Source organism: Nipponia nippon, unplaced genomic scaffold (assembly GCF_047370975.1).
Source record: "Nipponia nippon isolate SJK-2023a ecotype South Korea unplaced genomic scaffold, ASM4737097v1 scaffold_15, whole genome shotgun sequence".
NCBI lineage: Eukaryota > Metazoa > Chordata > Aves > Pelecaniformes > Threskiornithidae > Nipponia > Nipponia nippon.
The window spans coordinates 7,274,517-7,295,178 of record NW_028262331.1 but is presented as its reverse complement, the minus strand read 5'-3'; the positions used below and the strand labels follow the sequence as shown (position 1 = coordinate 7,295,178).

General features: G+C 43.0%; 2 protein-coding genes across 7 annotated transcripts; one reads left to right on the top strand and one right to left on the bottom strand.

Annotated features, from left to right (window-relative positions):
• Positions 1-32: 32 nt before the first annotated feature.
• On the bottom strand, positions 33-11,550 carry SHPK (sedoheptulokinase). 5 transcript variants are annotated; one of them, XM_087751844.1, is made up of 8 exons: positions 11,359-11,550; positions 9,963-10,104; positions 6,996-7,179; positions 4,940-5,092; positions 3,656-3,831; positions 3,333-3,533; positions 2,086-2,459; positions 33-164 (listed from the first exon to the last, which is right to left on the bottom strand). In XM_087751844.1, the coding sequence occupies exons 1-8, from the start codon at positions 11,533-11,535 to the stop codon at positions 117-119; spliced, it is 1,455 nt and encodes a 484-aa protein (XP_087607970.1). In that variant the 5' UTR covers positions 11,536-11,550; the 3' UTR covers positions 33-116. The 5 variants fall into 5 exon arrangements, with proteins under 5 accessions (XP_087607970.1, XP_087607972.1, XP_087607974.1 ...); XM_087751846.1 differs by lacking the exon at positions 33-164 and adding an exon at positions 882-911; XM_087751848.1 differs by lacking the exon at positions 33-164 and adding an exon at positions 882-911 and having other exon boundaries at positions 2,170-2,459.
• Positions 11,551-11,979: 429 nt separating this feature from the next.
• CTNS (cystinosin, lysosomal cystine transporter) lies at positions 11,980-20,390 on the top strand. 2 transcript variants are annotated; one of them, XM_009464534.2, is made up of 11 exons: positions 11,980-12,118; positions 12,579-12,652; positions 13,757-13,835; positions 15,058-15,142; positions 15,235-15,338; positions 16,327-16,458; positions 17,237-17,336; positions 17,431-17,550; positions 18,618-18,788; positions 19,006-19,123; positions 19,497-20,390. In XM_009464534.2, exons 2-11 carry the CDS (start codon positions 12,589-12,591, stop codon positions 19,625-19,627), a joined length of 1,104 nt encoding a protein of 367 aa, XP_009462809.1. In that variant the 5' UTR covers positions 11,980-12,118; positions 12,579-12,588; the 3' UTR covers positions 19,628-20,390. The 2 variants fall into 2 exon arrangements, with proteins under 2 accessions (XP_009462809.1, XP_087607977.1); XM_087751851.1 differs by lacking the exon at positions 11,980-12,118 and adding an exon at positions 12,346-12,429.
• The last annotated feature ends 272 nt before the right edge of the window (positions 20,391-20,662 follow it).

Genomic DNA, 20,662 nt, shown 5'->3' with positions numbered 1-20,662 from the left:
AGTCTCCTTGACCTGTATTTCTTGTGAAGATGCTATTTCCTTCTTACCAGCAGCACTCCATTGCTTTTTGCAACGGTTCTTGGATGTATCACGTTCCATCTCAGCAGGGACCTGGTTTAAAGGTGTAAGCTCATAAGGAGATGTGAATGCTTATCACAATAGGCCTGTAATAAACAAGAAAGAATTTATTCCTTTGTCTTGGGCCTGCATCCAACATGCTGCATAGGCTTTGTGCGACTTCTGTGCTTGAGAGTGATTTTGCCAATTAAGAGCCCTCTCCATCACTGCAAATGGGAAAACATCAGCAGATGTGCTAAAGATCTTAAAGATGTATCCAAAGCTGACCTGCAGGTCAGAGATAGTCTTGCCTTCACTAATAGAACGTAAAACCAGGCCACAACTTTACCAGCTCCTGGAAACAAATACCACTTGATTTCATAGTTAGCAGCATGCTGGAATAGTATTATCAGCTCTTTCCAGTTATTCAATAAAAATGAAAGCAGATCTGCTGATCCAAAAATACGTTATAATAACAAAAAAGGGAAAACAACATATAACAAATCCAGACTTTTTACAAAACCTTTAATCTAGCCTATGCTTTCTCTGTAATTCCTATATATGCCAATAGTTCCTTAAACACGGCATGGAATAGATGCATGGAGGGAGGGTGGAGGGAGATGAAAATTAATCCATCTCTGTAATTAAGATCTCAGAACAGCTTTCAGCTACAAAAATGAGTCAGTCCTGATGTTGCTAATGTGCAAGATAGGAATACACTTCCATATTTCAGTTGAAATACATGCTTCTAAGTAATGAAATTGTATCTAGATAGCCTGAAACTATCTTACTTGCTTCCCAGTCTCATTTGAGCAAAAAAGGTGTACATCCATCTTGGTTTAAACAGTCTTCACCTTAAAATAAAGAGTAGGGGGAGAAATGAATTTTCAGAGCATAACACAGGGGATAACTTGGAAATTTTAAGGGAATTCACATGAACAATACTTAACATTAAAAACAGATTAGAGTCCAGCCTGGCAGCTGTTGTATCAAAGCCCAATTTGACACAATACCTGAAGGGCAGAATCAGAAACACCTTTGGATCAAATACACTAAAATAGCTATGCACTATATTACAAGAACAAATTATTTTTGTGGACCATCTCTCAAAATGTTAATTGTGTTTGGGCTTAAAAGGGAAATTGAAGCTGAAAGAGATGAGAATTGGGCTTTTGTAACCCTGAGTTTGCCAGCGCCTCCAGTTTATCACAAATTTTGACCATTTCAGAGAGGCCCTGATCCACTCAACCACCCAAAAAACCAAACGTAAAATAATTATGTATGCCAAATAAGGAAAATAGTTACCCTCCCACCCTATAAATGTATTTTCCACTCAGAGATAAGCCCTGCATTCCAGGCATCTCCAGTCATGGTACTGGTGTAGCCACGCCTTTGACCTTAGTCCACTGCACCCGACCTGGGTAGCCACAGAAATAATCCTCCATGTTTTATTTTGATTGTTTTGTTGACATTCAAGCCAAGGTTGTATGCCATCTTTTACAGAGACAACATGCAACATGTGAAAACTGGCATTCGTTCTGTGCAGGAGCCACCAAACTCCCCAAACAAGGCTGACATCCTGGTCTGCTGCCTATATGTATGTATATTGTGAGACAGCTTAAGGACAAGAAGTCTCTAATGAAAGCATCAGACTAAATTACAGACAGCTACTCATCTCTCCTCATCCTTCTGAACATATTTCCTACCAGGAAAATGAGCCTCGCATGAAGTATCATTTTATGCAGAAAGTTAATGGATCTTTCCTCGTCACTCAGTCAAATTTAATGTGATAATTACTTCACATTTCACAAATGGGAATGACAGTGCAATGAAATGTGTACACCCAGAAGCAGAAGCGTACATTAAATGCAAGCTTTTTTTTTTCCACTGTAATGAGTGAGATGGCATGTTGAATACAACTCCAGAAAAAGTGAAGGAAGTGAAAGGAAACACTATACAGCCAGGAAAAAAAAGAAGCTGCATCTCAGGCCATTCCAAACAATGAGTTTATTTTCTGTGGAACATCACCATGGCAGCCCCCACAGCAGCATCGACATCCTTCCCGTAAACCACAGGGAATGGAAAAATCCTTTCCACTTCCTGCCTCAGCACCTCGTTCCTGGCAAGGGCACTCCCGCTCCCCAGAATCCGCCTCACTCCGGTCTCCATCAGGCGCTGCACCGGTAACATGGAACAGAGGTTTTCAACGATGCCGCGGCACAGAGCTCTGGTTACGTGACCCAGGGAGAGGTCAGAGACAGCAATATTGGTCACCGACGCCAACTGCTCAGGAATGTGTCTCTCTCCAAATATGGTTGGGTGGACTGAGAGTTTGCTGTCGTTTTGGGCCAAGGCTGCTTTGATTATCTTTGTATAGATGGCAGACTCCTGAGCCTGAAGTCCTGCAGATGGGAAATACCATGTTACTAGTCTGAAGGTGTCTAGTCTATCTTACATGTGGAGATGTAAAATGGATGCTGATCCACCTGTTCAGCAAAATATCGTGTACCTTTTCCCTGTCCCAAAGGTAATTGTTTTTCCAGGATTATGAACCACAGTTCTCCCATCCAGTTGTATCTAGTATCTGTGATACTAGAAATCTTTTTCTGATTACAGAAACTGCCTTTCCTGGTAATACAGCTATTCCTCTTTGCCTATACTGTTACAAAAAACATCATCTTTAAAGGCACTAATGGCAGACTTCAGCTTCAGTAGCTGGATTGCATGTGAATGCAAAGTTCACTTCAAGTACTCACTAAAAAAAACAATTTCAGAGCTTATTTCTGTATTGCAAAACCCAAGAGATTATTAAAAAAACCCTGTAAAGACCATGTTTAAAGGACTCAGAATATATTACATCAGTTTGAGTCTTAAAATCCATTAGAGTGCTGCAAAATATGTGGCAAAAGGCAACGGATCTAATCAAGGGACTCTTTTGGACTGCAGTCATACAAAATTAGAGGCCGTCCTCAAATTTGCTGACCTTTTCTTTTGAAAAACAACTTGCAAAAAATAATTCTCTTGTGTTCTTGAAACAAAAGAAAACCCAAAACCTAGGGGCAATGTGAATGTGGAGTCCAAGCATGACTGTCCCAGCATGTTCATAAGCTTCAGCAGGAAATTCCAGAGACCTAGGAGGCATGACCCAAGAGTTACATCCTGGTTCCTTATATGGCATGACAAAACAGCTCCAGGCTTGTTCCTTTGCCTTACCGTCCTTTTACCTTGCTGATCAACCTCAATTTTAAGCTTTAACTATCCTTGAAATAGCTTACCTAGCTCTTCCGTCCACCGTGCCACCATGTTCACAAATGTTGCTAGCACATTGCCTCCATTAAGTGATGCTGCCACTGCCAAGTAGTCACCATTGAAGTAGGGAAAATAAGTAACAGCTGAGGAAGGATCTGGTGTCTCTGGAGGCTGGAAACCCAGGGGCATTGAGACAGTCAGCTGAGCAGAGGTACTGATATTAAGAACTAGAACACAAAAGAAAAAAAAAAAGAAAAAAGAAAAAATAGTTATCAGTAATCAGTGGTTTACTAGGCTACTCTGAAGGAGGACAATGAGAAAACCAAATAAGATAGCAAAATGATCATACCTGCATCTGTCCTCTCAGTCAGACAAGAATAAACAGAGCACTGGAAATCTCCCAGAGCAATTCCTACTTTTGCTCCTTTGGGTATTCCATGCCATGCACAGATTGTTCTGCCTGCAATACTGCCAGGTTCTCCCACCTCAGGAAGCAAGTGAATAGGAAAGTTGGATTTCTTCAATCTGCAATCAGAACAACATTATTGCAGGAAAGCAGTATGGGAACATGCGGCATGACTATCAAGACCTCTTTGAAGTCACAGATGAACCTGGCCATACATTTGTGGCTGCTGGATTTAAGGATACTTTCACCTATTTAGAAAGCTTTGTCTGGCAGCATTCCAGTTCAACAGGCTGGATAAACTAGAATAGTCTAGAAGAATAAATAGCTTTCCTTTATATGCAATCTGATTACCTGAGATTATAGAGAAGAACATGTTCAACAAGTTTAACCTACGGATGTCATATGGACAAGCAGTTCCAGGGTAAAGGGACAATCACAAAAACAGCAAAAATATGCAACTTCTAAGTGTCAGAGAACTTTAAGCTGTCATGCAGTTAGTGGTTCAAAACCAAATCACAAAGTCCAACAAACTCCTTACACAATCAAACTGCAAGATACACTACATTGCTACAGCAACACTACCAGATTAGTAAAAGTGCAGTAGGCTAAAGTGCAAGTTTCTGTCACTCTTTCATACCTTCATGAGCAGATTTTTTCATCTTGGAGTCCTGGCCTAACCTAAGCCCTGAAATATACAAGACCCTAGCACTCAGCCCTGAAAGAGCAAATCATTAAAACAAATAAGTAAATAAATTAACAAACTAATTCCCTGTAAGACTTCCTGTAGCCTAAGAACTCTTAGGTATTATCACCAGTAAGTCTTAGTAGTTACGAAGGAGCTCAGCTGAAAGAACTAGAGAGCAATAACTGTCTTTTACCATCGCAGAGGTAACACCTTGGCTGCAGCATGCACTTGCCCATCCCATTCCACCACAGAAAGGGAGAGAAGAGTTTGGCATACAAGGCCTCACTGACGAGTCTCTCAGCCCTGCTCTCTTAGATATTTCTAAAAATGCTGTGCCAGATTTTATGTAATTTAAACATATATACCTTACAAACAAGAGCAAACTCTCAATAGTTCTTCAGTACAGGCTACACCACAATTGATTAGGAGTAACTTTTAACCACTTTTTATCTGTAGCACATTCATACTTAGGGCCCAAAGAGGTGTTCCCATTGCCTGACACAAGCAACGCACAAAACCCACTGAATGACCTTAGTACTTACATGTCAGTATTCCAGCTTTTGTTTCTGGAATTAAAATAGCCCCAGCTGGCAGCATTCTGGACGGACATGAGTGGCTTCTTCAGGTCACACAACATAGCAACCACATAGTCATGGATAGTGCCAGCTGCATCGTAAGACTTCAGAAAATCTGGGCTTTTAAACAAAACATTTTAAAAACAAAAACAATGAGGGGTGCTTTAAGGCAGTGGGAGCAAGATTACTTCCAGTGCTACAGGGAACTTCAGACGTGTAGTCCCATCTAAAAATGAAACGGCCATCTCAGTGATCAACCTGCATTTTGTTGTTTTGTTTTGGCTTGGTTTTTTTAAGTGGAATTTGTTTTTCCAAGCTGTTACCACAGCAGCAATACTTATCTCCTGATGGAAAATGCAGAGACAGTGGCTTTAAGGAATGAGTTGTCTAGGTTCAAAAGCATGCCATTGCAGAAGTTACCAGGAAGGCAGTAATTGTTTGCACAAAAACCAACACTTTGTTGATCCTGGAGCATTTGAGAAAAATAGGTAAATTGCTGAAGTTGCTCTAGGATCCACAAATTATATGAATGGAAATGTACCAAATAGAATCATAGAATGCGTTGGGATGGAAGGGACCTTTAAAGGTCATCTAGTCCACCCCCCTGCAATTGGCAGGGACATCTACAACTAGGTCAGGTTGCTCAGAGCCCCGTCCAACCTGGCCTCGAATGTTTCCAAGGACGGGGCATCTACCACCTCTCTGGGCAACCCGTTCCAGTGTTTCACTACGCACATTGTAAAAAATTTCTTCCTTATATCTAGTCTGAATCTACCCTCTTTTAGTTTAAAACCATTATCCCTTGTCCTATCACTGTTGGCCCTGCTAAAAAGTCTGTCCCCATCTTTCTTGTAAGCCCCCTTTAAGTACTGAAAGGCTGCAATAAGGTCTCCCCGCAGCCTTCTCTTCTCCAGGCTGAACAACCCCAGCTCTTTCAGCCTTTCCTCATAGCAGAGGTGTTCCATCCCTCTGATCATTTTTGTGGCCTCCTCTGGACCCTCTCCAACAGGTCTATGTCATTCTTGTACTGAGGACCCCAAAGCTGGACACAGGGCTCCAGGTGGAGTCTCACTAGAGCAGAGTAGAGGGGCAGAATCACCTCCCTCGCCCTGCTGGCCACACTTCTTTTGATGCAGCCCAGGATACGGTTGACTTTCTGGGCTGTGAGAGCACATTGCTGGCTCACGTCCAGCTTTTCGTCTATCAGTACCCTCAAGTCCTTCTCGGCAGGGCTGCACCATTCACAAATGGTGAAACAGGAACAAAAACAAAGCAGCTGGACTCATGAGTTGTACAGCTCTAAAGCAAGAGCATGCCATGCTCCATGTATGGGCTGACCACACACTGGAAGAAACCAAGATCTAATACATTTTTCCCCATTTATTGAAACTGGACTCATGGCTGAGGAAGACACTGGCTTTTTGAGAAACACAGCATACTGCAGATGAAAACTGAAAAGCAAATCTTGCTGATGCCGAGTCACAAGTGAAAAATTTTATCCTCTGCAAACATGCCACAACAAAGCAGACCATTCGTAACACCTCACAGGGATCTCAGTGTCTAAGGAAAGAACTGAAATTAATTTAGGGACTGTTTGTTTTAGCATCTGGCAGCAAGCAGACAAAGCAACTCTGTTACTGTTTTAGGCACGTTGGTACTTTTCACTATCTGTACAAGGCAAAATTATAGTGTTCAAACTGCATTAGCAGAGCTCCTCTGAGCAGTAGAATGGACTAGAATTATTCTACGATACTTCAAGGCTTCTGTTACTATATGGTCAGAAGCTTTTCTTTTTATTAAAGAGATCTGTAGTATTTTTATGAGGTCAGAGACTCTTGTGTGCTCAGCTGCATATAGTTTATATTGAATCCTGCCATTTAAAATATTCTTTGACTACTTAATTAATATTATGATTACAGAGAATCGCAGCCCCTCAGCCTGTAGTGGCATTAACATGCTACAGGAAGACTAAATGTCACATAAATTCAAGATGAGAAACTGCCAGTGAAACAGCTTGATGTACCTCTTCTGTAAATACCAGTAGACTGTGGCACACCCAAATCCTGTAGCCAAGCTGATATGCGACTCTGGCAGAGGAAGAGAAGAGAGGAATGTAGGACTGCAGCGGCGGTCTTGCCAAGTAATCAGATGACTGACCTCCTCTGGCTCGAAGGTAGTGCCTGTACCACACTCTGTCCACTTGCAACCTGAAACACACAGCATCCGAGAAGTCCAGTGATTCCCCACAGGGTAGTCTGCCTGGCATTCTTCATTTCTAGACACTCTTGATAATTTTTCAAATATATTGGAAAAAGAGCAGAAACAGAGGCAGTAGTGATTGTAATCAAATTAATTAGTCACACTTTTCAGCCCTAGATAATGTCATAATGCCAGTCACCCTTTGCTAAAACAGAGAATGGTATTCAAGGCCTTCCTTCTCTATAAGCACTGTTAGTGCTTAGAGGAACAAGCAACTTGCACCTTGAGATATTAATGATACAACTTAAATAACAGGTGACCCACAAAAAAAACCCCACAATTCGGCTATGGGAGGTAATGAGCTGATATGACAGCTCTCACATAAACCTTAACTGGGATCTGCGACATCATGCCGCAGAGAACGCTGTATTAGTAATGAACTGCCTATGATGGAGAGCACGTAGTTTCATCACCTTTAGAGCCAAAGCAACAGGAAACCTGGATCTATAGTATTAAGCAATGGACTGCAAAGTACTAAAGAGTATCCCTCCCCTGTGCTGCGCAACAAAGCTTCACCAAAGGTAGAATAGGGTGTAACTCAGTTTTCAGTTTTATCAGTCCAGCATGTTCCTTTTGAACACAGAACACTACACCTTCGACGAAACCTTCACGTTATTTCACGTGAATGCCTCAGCTAAATTATGGCAACTTCTGAGAGCCGCTCAGAGCCTTCTCAGCGATGTCTGCTATTGTCCCGGTCCAGTGCACTACTTCCTGCCCTGACATGCTCATAACAAGCCGTCCTGCAAAGGCAGCATACAGTCCTGTCAGAGCAGCAAACTAAGCAGAGGCTGAGCTCAAGCACTGGCGTGTGATGTTTGCTAGCGCACTCTACGGCACAGCTTCAGCCTCTGACAACTACAGCTCTCCCAGCTGATGCCTGGCCACAACGTGGGGATGCACACTGTCTCCAGCTGGCTCTGTGACTGAGGCAACCTTTTGGTTTTTGGCTGGGGATGGGAGCAGAGTTTCAAGCTGTGTTGTGCCACTTGTCCTACAGGTCAAAGAGACCTGGCTGCTTAGCTGACTAGTAAAAATACAGCTAAAAGAGTCTTTCTTGGGCTGGATACAGGGATTTGAAGTTACACTCACACAGTAAAAAGCAGCCGTGAAAACTGGGAGGTACTATGTGAAATACGTAAAGCAAATGCATACTTTTTCTTGTTCCCTCAATTCCCTGTTCTATCAAGTCTGTTTGAACTGAATTTCCAATTGGTTTGCTTTTCTAGTTATAAATGGATTCTAAGAAATATTATTAACCATAAATCTAACCCTAAAGGATGCTATTAAAACTGTAATTTGTGTCCCAAAGTGCATGGATTCACTTAGTCTACTCAAAACAAGCGAGAACAAACACCCTCTTTCACTTGATAGAAATGAAACAAAAGTGGCATGTGGCTTTAGGAAATAAAATATTAACCAATATGACATAAGAATCTATGTCTACCATGAACCCATGAGGCTTTCTTATGCAGCCCTTGGGACAGCTGGAAAGCAAGCAACAGCAACTTTAGTCCATCAGCCTTTGGATTTCTTTCTTTCTAATCATTTTAGTATTTAACGCAAAATTACAGCCAGTAATGAATAGCATAGTGTCTCTTAAAGCAATTAAGACCTGACAACTTTTGACAGGCAGTGACCAGCACTTTTGGGAAACCTATTCTGTGGTTTACAATAAATCTTTGCTTAATCTGCATAACTGCTATTATTATAAGACTTGGGTAATTGTTCAGATGTGCACATCATAAGGTAAAGAGAAAGAAGGTATGGAACCACATTCTGAAAGCCTTAGATTTCAGTAGGTTTATAAGACAGTAGCCGAGAAGATAATCCATCCCTGTCTCACAGGGCTGGCAATCCAAGGCCTGAATTTTTCAAACATCCTCACTGTCACAAAGATTATTTGAGTATTTGCACAATCAAGCCTCATGTGACTACTTCACTGTGGTTCATTTTGTTTCTGCGGTCTTGGGCCTTCATTCTAGAAGCAGCTGAGTATTCCGAATCATGACCATAACCCTTTTTCAGCTCCTACTAACAGAAGGATAAGCAGCAAGATGAATGCAACGTAACAGTCTACGACTTGCTAGGAAAAAAAACACCTTGAGATTGGGGGGGGGGCGGGGAGGACAGGACTTAAAACATCATTTACTGAACTTCAGTTTTTCTCCTACTGTACTTTCAAACAGCATTTCAAAATAGCATAGCGATATTCACTGTTGGATAGCTACTGCTATGCACATTCTAACATAAAGATGAAGCATAGCTTATTTTTCAAGGCATACACAGAACTGCTAATACTGCTACTGTTGAATCATTAGAAGGTATTGAGATACCAGGCAATAGCTGGTTAAGTGTTTTATGAGGTAACTTCCCCCCCCAAAAAAGTCATTCATATGATTCAGAAGTTCTTTCAACTGGCAGCAGAGAGCATACGATGGACAAGCAATTAGCAAGCCACAAATGTTATTCCTCCTTCATATTAATAATTGTGCTGACTCTGCAGGGATCTCATAAGACTAATCTGTGGAAACAACATGGTCAACTATAGTCAGTAGGTGAAATTCCAGTGATTAAAGCAAAATTCCCACAGAAGATGATGTTCTGTTAATTCTGTTTTACAGAAGACCAAAGTGAATGTGCAACAGTTTCCTACAGATCACTTCAGTGTTAAAAATTTATTTTCTGCATCATAATACTTTGAACAGGAATGCCAACAAATTAATGTTACCTTTATCTTTTTTCCAAAATACAATCCCATGCATTTGTCCTGAAACACCAATGTGACTGACTTTTTGAAGCTGTTGCTGAGGTAGAGCAGCAAGGCATTCATTCAATGCTCTTATTATTCTCCGGACATTCTGCTCCACTCCCTGTAATCATAAAGCATTATTCTGAGCATGAAACCATTAGAATTCACTCAGTGTATTTATTAAACCAGACTACTCTAGTCAGAAGTGAAGAACAGAATTCATTTAGCTTAATAGCATGTATTAGAATAACATTCACTACTAAATTGGAAAAAAAAAGAATGCAAAAAACCCGCAAAACCACAAAAACTAAAACCCAATACTAGCAAGTTGAGAATGAGGTAACAGCCTCTTAAACTGAAGGCCAAATAATTCTTAACTTAATTTCCTGAGTTACCATACTCAAATACACCTTTTAAAAAATCCATTAACACTCATTACATGCTTTCATCAGTTTACCTTATATATTGCTCTTCTTTTTCCTCGCAAAGAGGATTATCTGCATGTTCTGACTGGCATGCTGTCTCCCTTACATTTTCCTAAAGCTCCTCCGTATCTACTCACTGTTGATTTTGACGATGCCGATACTTCGTTTCTGGATACTCTATTCCTAGAATTACCCAGCAAACTGATCTACTTGGCAAACTGACCAAACCGTGCCACAGGAGAAGCTGTATTCCAGCTTTGACAATTTTGAAGATTCAGATTACTTTGTGACAGACCAGTATGAAGATTATAAGCAAAAGTATTCAAATATAGTCTATGTATAGATGTGAACTAATTTGCACATACATACTTTTGGCTGCATAAACATGGCTGTAGAGAGGAGGGTTGGCCTGTTTGGTATCTTTGCTCAGCAATTAGCCTCTGGACTCACTACAATACTAGGGGCTGAAGAATGTTGATACATATTTTTTACGATTCTGATTCATCCTTTCTTAGATTGACCAGCACAATGAAGGTAAAGATCCATAATAGGAGTACATGTTCCTGGTTATTTCCACAGGGAATTTCCAGTTGTGATTCCATCTCACATTAAAGGGCAAAATACCCTTCCAGTTGGCAAGAGGCTACAGTTTCCTGACTGCAAGCTGATGGTTCATATGAGGATAGTTTTAGATCGTCTTATGCAACTTTTCAAAACCTAGGTCTTTCTTAAAACAAGCAGCTGTACTCGATTTTCTTCAACAGTAAACAGAGAGCATTTTAATTCTACTTTCAGACATCCAGACACATGCAGCAACCATCTGTCAAGCTAGGCACAAAAACAATCCAGGAAAGCCACTGAAGTCTGCATAATGTAGCAAAACAACCCAGCTGCTACAAGGCAAGGCCGGTATCCTGAAATTGCCAGCAGTGCTATCTGCTACCCCTTACCTGTGGTCCAGCTTCCAGGCTACTGGTGTGTGCCTGCGTCTCCCTGGAGCAGCTCTCTGCCACCACCAGCCCTTGCTCTGCCCCTACCAACAGGGCTGCCTTAACTGACGTGGTGCCCAGGTCTATGCCCAGCACGCAGGCAGAAGCGGGCCTGCCTGCCGCCTCACTGCCCGACATGGCCACAGGTAGAGGGGCTTGCTTCCACCTTCCCCTCTACGTGGTGGCCGGACCCACACCCACCGTGCTGAGCCCCACAATGCTCCTTGCTGCCTCTGAGGGGGCACCTGCTCCCAGAGCCAAGGGTGCCGAGGGCACAATCAGTGCGAGCTCCCACCCCAGCAGCGTGCAAGCACTGGGCAGACTGGGCTGGGAAAGCGGCCTGGACGTTGCCCTCTGGCTGAAGATATCTCCCCTCAGCAATACCTGGGCACTACCCCTCCATCTTGAGCGTGACAAACCAACCCTTCCCCAGCTCTCCCCGGTGACCTGCGCAGCTTTAAACGAAACTTCAACAAACAACCATAAGCGGCGAGTCCTCCCTCCGCCCGCAGCTCTCTCTCCCCCTCCTCACAGACCGGTCGGCAGCAGCCCAGCGCCCACCGCGCTCCGCCACACTCAAGATGGCACCCGAAGGCGACCGCACCGGCGCAACGCGCGCCATGGGCGCTGGGCGGGGAGTTGATAGGCGGCCGCCTCACGTGAGAAGCTGAAAAGGGAAGAGCCGGGGCTGTGCGGGACGGAGCTGCGGCGCTGGAAGGAGGTAGGCGCCTTCTCCTCAGCACTGCTTCATCAGTATTAGTGCGTCCTAAAGCGTGGGATGGTCCCGCTTCACCGCCCCTCCTGAGGGGAGGACGGCGCGGACTACAAGTCCCAGCGTGCACCGCGCCGTGCTGCCAGGGTTGGGGAGGCTGGTGGAGGCGCGGTGACTGCTGAGATTTGTAGTCCTGCCCGCGTTGGGGGGGAGGGGGGATCCCTCAGGGGGGCGGTAGCTCTGTGTGGCGGGAGAGAGAGAAGTTGTGAGGGAAAGATGTCCCCGGGGGAGTCTGGGCAGACTGAGAGACTGAAAGACCGGTGCGCTCTCGGGGGTGCTGAGGGTCCCTCAGCCGGGCAGGGCCGGGGGCCACGGTGCAGGGGAGGGAGCTGCCAGCTGAGGGGATGGGCCGATGCCCCCTCAAACTGCGTGGGTCCTGAGCAAAGTCTTCTACCCACTTTTCCTGCAGTTCTTTCGCCATGAGGATGCCATACCTGCTCCCCGCTCTGCTGTACCTCTCGCTTGTGCTGCTGGGGCCCGGCGGTGAGTGTTTGGCCACCCCAGCTTGGGCCCAGAGGGCCTCCCGGGCAGGGGCCAGGTCTGAACTGGTACGAGGCGGAAGAGGGCTGCTCTGCAGTATCCCCATCACACCTCTGTGAGGAGACCTGTGCCATGGTTCCCATCACCTCTTCTTTCACACGTTACCTTTGATTTGGTGCGCTCATATACAGATAGTGTTACACTGAGGCACTGATCTGATAGAGTATTTGCCTTGCGCTCTGAACTCAACCTCTGCAGAAGCAGATTAAATACTGCCTGTGGTAATGAACTGGGGAGCTCTCCTGCACTTAAAAAACTTCCTAAGAACACTGTGTAATATATGGCAACAAGAAAAAAAGTGTCCAGGGCAACCTGTTTATCTCTCCATTTCTGGTCTTATCTTTATATAGCTCTTTGTTCTTCCTCTTGTCTCTTGTGTCCTTTAGGCAGACAGTGAATAAAATAGACTTGGATTCCAAATGTCAAAATTGTTGACACGTGACCAGCTTACGGTTTTGATATCAGTTGTATTGGCACTTGGAACCTCAGCCTCCCTTGAAGCATGATGTGGTACAACATAGCTGGATTGTTGTAAAGTGTACCCCTTACTAGCAACATTTCAGAGCACTATAGTAAGGTGCTTGTGATTCCTGAAGTGTTAAGACAGTAAATGTACATTCTGTTGAACATCTGGGTACCTGGTTTGAATTTGTGGCCCAAGGAGCAATTTTAAACTAAATTTGGGCATTTATGACTCCTAAGTTACTAGGATCACATCAAGAAACAATTAGTGTGAGTTTGAAATATCCTATAGCTGCCTCTTGGCATGAACTTTTGTTGCACTTCAAATATTTAAATTGCTTCCTTGTAACATGTTCAAGTGACAGTTATTTACTTCTCCTTTCAAGTTGTTTAGTCACCTTGAAATAAGCCGTACTTCCTTTGCTGTTTATCACGTGTACTAATTTTATTAATCTAACACTGCAGGTACCAATGGACAAAATGTCTATATCACAATAGAAAGTAGGTATTTCTTCTGAAGAAGCTATTCATAATTCATAGTAATTGAGATTTGTGTGCGTTTTTTGGTTGTCTCCCCCCCTCCAGATGGAGTCATTGTATTGTCTGTCCCTGAAGTGGTTTCATTAGAAAGTGGAAGTTCAACAAATGTCACTATCTCTCTGAGGTAAAATCATGATTGCATCTTTACTTTCTCTTTGGAATGGGGGATGAGCAAGCAGGTGGGACTTGGCTATGTACTTAAGACTTTCCTGCAGACTCAGTTAATTGTTCATACAGAGTGAATCATTGGTGTGACTGGCCACTTCTAGACTATTACATCGCTTAGTACCAGTATGGACCAAGATAGCACAGCATTCTCACAAACAGCCTTGTATGGTTGGCCTCTGGCAATATCCCATGCCATTTGTATGGGAAGTTGAGCAGGAAAAGATGTTTTATACTCTCTGCCCTATATTAGCTCACTGCACTGTCTTCCATAAGTGAACTTAGAGTTCCTCCATTTCTAAAAATTGATGCTTAAAAGAAACTTGCATTTCCTAGAATGATCACCAAATAAACTTTACCAAGCAAACAGAACTTGCCATTTCTAGCAAAGAAATGCAGCTATTCCAGGGTGGGGCTGGATGCACCTTAGTCTCATTGTTTAATACAGTGCATTGTTTACCCATGTTTTTGCTATGTCAGCCTCTTCCCAGGAAAGGATTGTTAAACACGTGCACCCCTCCCCTTTAGGATCTCAAAGTTTGAGTAAAGGGAACAGTCAGATGAAAAATGTAAGAATTGCAATAAAGAGGAAAATCGTGAAACATGGCTGCAACAGTCTAGAACTTTTATTTTTGCCAAGAAAGATGTGGTACTGCATTTGTTCATGGACAAGTACAGGCATTTGAACCTTATGATATTTTAAGTACTGTTGTGCAATTAAACCTCCTGGACAAATGCTCAGTGGGGTTCTCTGGGAAAGCTGTGCAGCACTATGTCACTTGGAGGGTTTTTATTTTAGGGTTTTTCTGGTGTTTTTTTTTTTTGTCTTACTGCACTGCTATAATTTCTGCCCCCCTTTACCAGCAAAGGGTTAACAAGTACAATGATAGGATTCTGGTGGCAATGACTTTGCTCTGCCACTTGTGTGGAGAAGAGGGAGGTAAAATGGGGCCATGTAACTGTCTAGTGCCCATCACTAGTTCAGATAAAAGAAACAGTACAATGCTAACACACTTCGGTGCTGGTGTTCCTCTGAGTACTAGGTAAGTGCTGTTGTATACGGACTGTTTGTTATGTTTGCAACAGCTGTGAGGATTTAGCAGATAGATACTACCCTGCAGTCCTGAAGCAATGTTTGTGAACTTGGGCACTACTCTGACTTGTTTTTTCTTCCTTCACAGGGCTCCATTAAATGAGACACTGGTGATAACTCTTAATGTTACACACTCATCAAAACACAGCACCATTGTTGAACTGCCTGATGAAGTAAGTGACAGAACAGACTTCTGACCTTATGCAAAAGCCTACTGCTAGCATGGTGCAACTCTCTTCTTTCTTCCCTCCACTTTGCCTTGCAGGTACAATTGCCTGCAGGTCACACTAAAGCAGACTTCCAAGTGAAAGCAGATGATGTTGGACAAGTAACAGTTTATCTTTATACCATTAATTCCAACTTAACTGGGTGAGAAACTGGTTTTTAGTTCCACTTACTATCCTACAGCTTCCTAAACTTTTGGGTAACTATTTCCTCCTTATAGTTAAATAGTCAATGCGACGTGGGTGGTATGTAGTTAAGAAGATGTGGTGACCCTCCAGCAATCCCCAAGGTATTCAGATAAATACAGGGTGTGAAAGCAGAGTGATGGTCTTGGTATATTACATTTCATTAGTAGATGACTGTGAGTTCTCGTAGCTCCTCAGTCTGGTTTTAATAACCCCTCCCAAAAGTATCAAAACTACATGTCAGCTTGTCTGAAGCTAAATGTCCAGTGGGGTGCTATTCTTACTGTGCAGAACTCGTTCTGGAGTGCTAATAGCCTGATGCAGCTGTGCACCCACATCACTACCATGAGATATAGGTGTTTTGCTTTCTAGTTAGGGGAGCCCTCTTTTCACAGATGCCAGTCCTCCCTAATAGGAAAACAGTCTAGCAAGATGGAGAAAGCTGGATTGTATTTGCTTGTTGCCCAGATGCTACTGAGCAACAGGATACTCCTGTTTTACTTCCTTGTTTTGCTTCTGCTTTTAAGACTCAAAGCAAATGCAGAGGTAAGCATGTGAAATGCTCAACAGGACAGGCGTGATCATGAGTCTTTGCTGGCAGAGCGTGAAAAGTGAGACTCTGCTCTTGCATAACAGATCTTGTGCTAAGAGAGTGGAAGCCATAGGCACAAGACGACCTTTTTGAAGATTTCTATGGTAAAAGGATGGAAAGGAAAGAGCGAGGCAAGAAGGAAAGGGTAGGTTGAGGGTAGGAGTGGGAGATGCCCTAAACATAATCAGGACACTAAAGAAAAGGGGAGCAACTCTACTGAAACCAACTCTGAATCTTTATTGTCTTGTCTCAACACCTGGACTCTGTTTTCTCTCTCAAAGCAGAAAAAGGCAAAATCTGCTGAAAAAAAGTGTGAACAAACAAATTAACTAATTCTGTTTGCATTAACCATCAGACCTAGGATTCAATTTCAAGTGATTCATAGCATCATAGTGAGATATGCTGATGAGGTGATTGGCTGGATCTATTTCCTCGCCTGGTCTGTCTCCTTTTATCCTCAAGTCTTTGAGAACTGGCGACGAAAAAGGTAAAGAGACTTAAGATGCGTTTGCAAGTCACTTAAGCACCTTCTGCAAATCATGCTCCTAGCTTCAGTGACATCCATCTTGGTTATTGTGAATTGTGCATGGAAGGACTGGGGGGGGGGGGGGGGGCGGGGAGAAAGCAAGGCAAAGATAGGGCCTGAATAAATGCAACCCCAGTGAGCTTTTATGCATGCAGGTCAGAGGAAACTAAGTGCGTCCTACAGGTACCTAATCCTAAGGTTTGGCATCCAATACTATTTTGTGATAGAGGACATTTCCCCATTCTCTTTGGTGTCATGTTGTAAATCATCCAGCCAAGGCAATTGTGGTGACCACCTTCAAAGATTACTTACCTCGTGAGCTGTTAATCAGGCAGCTCCTTGTAGTGTAATCAGTAGGCCAGCTCCCCTTAAACTAAGGGACTGTAAGTAGAAACATTATTGTATATGAAAACTAAAGCATTTGTTTTGGCAAAGGTGCACTACTGCTTCTATGGATTCAGGCTGGAATGGTTTTATCAGACCAGGGATGAAGTTAAACAACAGGGACATGACCTTGTCAGTGAGAGCTGTTGCGAGTGCCAGTGCGTGGCATATGAGGGATATTTCACCTTGCTTCCTGATGAACTCCCAGCATCATGTTGTCACAATGCCGGAAACTTTGGCTTACATCAAAAGCTGCCTATAAATCAGTATATTCTTAGGTCAAGTTGTCCCTGGAACTGCTTGTAATGCTCTGATGTGTATTTCTCACACTTTTTCCCCCCGCCCCCTTCTCTAGTGTTGTTGGACTAAGCTTTGACTTTATAGCATTAAACCTTACTGGCTTTATAGCATACAGTGTGTTTAATGTTGGACTCTTCTGGATTCCCTTGATCAAGGTAAGCATGATTATCTCTTAATACGTGCCAGGGTGTGGTTGTCTACAGAAGGGAGTTAAGACATTTAGCTGGTTTTGGTTTCTCTTACTTTTAGGAGGAATTCTTAGTCAGTTACCCCAGTGGGGTGAACCCTGTGTCTATCAATGATGTTTTCTTCAGTCTCCACGCAGTAGCTCTAACTCTCCTCACCATAATTCAGTGCTGCATCTACGAGGTAAGTCTCAACGCTGGGCTGACCTGTCAGCTCTGGCAGAGCTCCCTCTGCCGGACACCTCCCCACTCACCGTCCTCTCCTTTTGGGTTCCAAAGTCCTCTTCATGGCACTTTCATTGGCCTTTCTAGAAGTCAGGCTTCACAGTCCAGCTGCCTTTATCTTGCCTGAGCTAGTAGCAATTCCAGTAAGCATAGCTGCTTCAGCCTCATGGATCTTCTGAGCTTATAAGTAAACACCTTAGGGACTCAAAATAACTAAAAGGCAAACACACAAGTCCATAAACTTCCCAAACAGATCTCTGGCCAGCACATAGATTACAGCTCTACACAGTAGAAATGCTGGTATGTGCTTTGCTGTTTCCTCATTACTTAGAGCATTCTTCAAGCTAGGACAGGTCCTCAGGGATTCCCTGCAATTCAGACTTTCAGTTTGCAGGGCCCTCTTATAATTCCCACCCCTTTTCAGGTGAGACTGATTGTTACAGACTGGTGGTTCTCTATTTAATTGCCATTGTAAAAGCCTCTAATCTGAACAGCCAATTTGCTCTAGATGATGATAACTGTTTATGTCTTGCGGTGTTTCCTTTGGTGATGCTAAACCTAAACCAGCCCATTTGTCACCACTGCTGGGTGCAGTAGTCTTTTCTAGTGAAGAATTAGAAGGCAGCTGTGAATCTTTTACCATAACGGCATTAGCAGCCTGTTGCATATATAGGAACTCTTGATATCATCAGACTAAACTCGGGAGATTATTACAGATGTGTCACTGCTAATAGGCATCATAAATACTCAAGAATACTGCCACAATATTGTTTCTCACTTGCTCGCAGACAACAGTGTTCCAAGTGATTGATGTCGAATATTGCTCATCAGCTCTTGCAAACCTACAGCTGGTTGCTGTAGCACTCACTTAATCTTAAAATTCCTTTGTGGTATGAGCCTAACTGGTACAACAACAGGTTTGCACTGTAACCTTGAGCATAACCCTGAGCGTTTTCTCTCTTACAGTGTGTCTGGGGATGTATGACCTAAGCCAGTCTAAGTGTATCATCTGCATTTTTGTTTCAGAGAGCAGGTCAGAAAGTATCCAAAGTTGTTGTTGGACTACTGGCACTTGCATGGATCTTCACATTTACAACACTGTTTCTTGCTGCAGCTGAGGAAATGACATGGCTACAGTTCTTATTCTGCTTCTCTTACATTAAGTTAGCAGTCACACTGATAAAATATTTTCCACAGGTAAATCTGAACTTTTCTGCTTTTGTACTATGTTCCTGGCACCCTAAGCCTGTAGCGTATGCTCTTGAAAGTCTGACTAGACTAAACCAGCAATGATTATTTATTGTCTGTTACTGACAAAAACAGTATAGTTATACAGAAGTTAATGTGAACTTAAATGTTAATCTCGGAAATGCTTGTACATGACATGCTGACCGACTTCTTGTTATGCTCTCAGGCGTACATGAATTTCCGTCGGAAGAGTACTGAGGGATGGAGTATTGGAAATGTTTTATTGGACTTCACTGGTGGAAGCTTCAGCCTTCTCCAGATGTTTTTGCAGTCATACAACAACGGTAAGGCTGGAACTGAGGTGGTGGGGCCTTTCTTTAATGGCGTAGGAGAATCCTGCTACAAAGCAGGTACAAGCCTGTAGGTTATCTTGGGAGAATGGTGTTTTTGCTGTAGTATAGGTAGCTGTTCTTGTACTAAGAATAAAGAATCTGTTCATATTCCTTCAAGATAAAAAATGAAGTAGCTATTCTGAAGCAACCACAGGAACAGTTATTAAGTAGCTTTGCACAAGATCTACAGTCAGTCTCAAGGTGTGTCTAAGTAGTCCAGGTAATAAACACAAGCTTCTCTAATATGTACGGCATGACTTTGTAGTCTTGAGACAAGCCTACACTTGAGGAGTTAGTCTTAACTCTCTGATTTTGTGTTTGACAGATCAGTGGAAGTTAATCTTTGGAGATCCAACCAAGTTTGGCCTGGGTGTCTTCTCCATCATCTTTGATATTGTTTTTATGGTCCAGCACTACTGCCTTTATAGGAGACAAGGGTACGAGCCTTGTGAATAACATCACTTGCGAAGACAAGAACTTTAAATTGAACTTACCCCTACCCTGGCTGAGGGCTTTCAAGATGCCTACTGCCAGTTACCAGAAATACTGCTTCTGATCTCTCTTTATACTTTGATCCTCTCCGGTATGGAATACAAGCTGTTGCCTTGCCAAATGCCGATTGCCAGATGCCTTAAAGGACAGCAAGCTATCTAGCCACCACTTGCAAATGGAAGACTCACGCCTGTTGAAGCTGCAAAGACAGCTTAGCGTGAGCTGTCCAAGCAACGTGTGGCTCTTTCCATTAACAACAGGAAAGAGAAAGACCAGAGCGATGTCTTTCCGAGGGGAAGCGAAGCACAAAGAGTGGAGTTCTGGCTTCCAAAAATCTGAGATCATGTTTAAGCAACCACTTCATATCTTAATGTAATGACTGAAGAATGTCTGTGGATCTAAGTGCTGCTGCTGACTCCTCACAGACAGATCACAGCAGAACACCACTCGGGTTGGCTGTTAACAGCTGCAGTGGTACACAAAAGACTAATGAGGTTGGTAGTAAATACACAAATATTAGAACCTGAACTCTTTATTAAAAAAAATACTAGGAAGCAGCACAAACTGTATTCTTATTTCACCAAAAGCCCTTTCAAAGGTGCTAAGACAAGTGCTCAGATCTATCTGAATACTTCTAGTGCACTAACTTCATTTTTTGCTCAGTTCTACTGACATGCCTTGAATCCTAAATGGTGGATGGTAAAGATTAAAGATTTATCAAATATTATTTCTGTGTGGATCATGTTAACAGCTGCCTGATTAAAGTTTAAACATACATTGCTGTTGCTGGGCAACTTTCTAACTACATGTGGTATGTTCTAGGTAGAGATCAAGGTCTTGAGTTACTTGAAGGGACGCATTACACCCTTTAAAAGACCTAGAAGGGAATCCATGCATTTATATGTGGAACAATACTTAAATGTTCAAAAGCTGGTATGTCTCAGCAGGTGCCAACCCAGGGAAAACTAGAACCCCTTCTCCCCCCTGCTGGAGACGAGG

Coding starts and splice junctions, on each gene's coding strand:
- SHPK (XM_087751844.1), bottom strand. CDS start 11,535: ATGTCGGGCAGTGAGGCGGCAGGCAGGCCCGCTTCTGCCTGCGTGCTG. Junction 5,093..6,995: donor TACTGGTATTTACAGAAGAG/GTACATCAAGCT, acceptor TTTGTTTAAAAG/CCCAGATTTTCTGAAGTCTT. Junction 3,832..4,939: donor AAAAGCTGGAATACTGACAT/GTAAGTACTAAG, acceptor TTCTGATTGCAG/ATTGAAGAAATCCAACTTTC.
- CTNS (XM_087751851.1), top strand. CDS start 12,386: ATGTCCCCGGGGGAGTCTGGGCAGACTGAGAGACTGAAAGACCG. Junction 12,430..12,578: donor ACTGAGAGACTGAAAGACCG/GTGCGCTCTCGG, acceptor CTTTTCCTGCAG/TTCTTTCGCCATGAGGATGC. Junction 13,836..15,057: donor AATGTCACTATCTCTCTGAG/GTAAAATCATGA, acceptor CTTCCTTCACAG/GGCTCCATTAAATGAGACAC.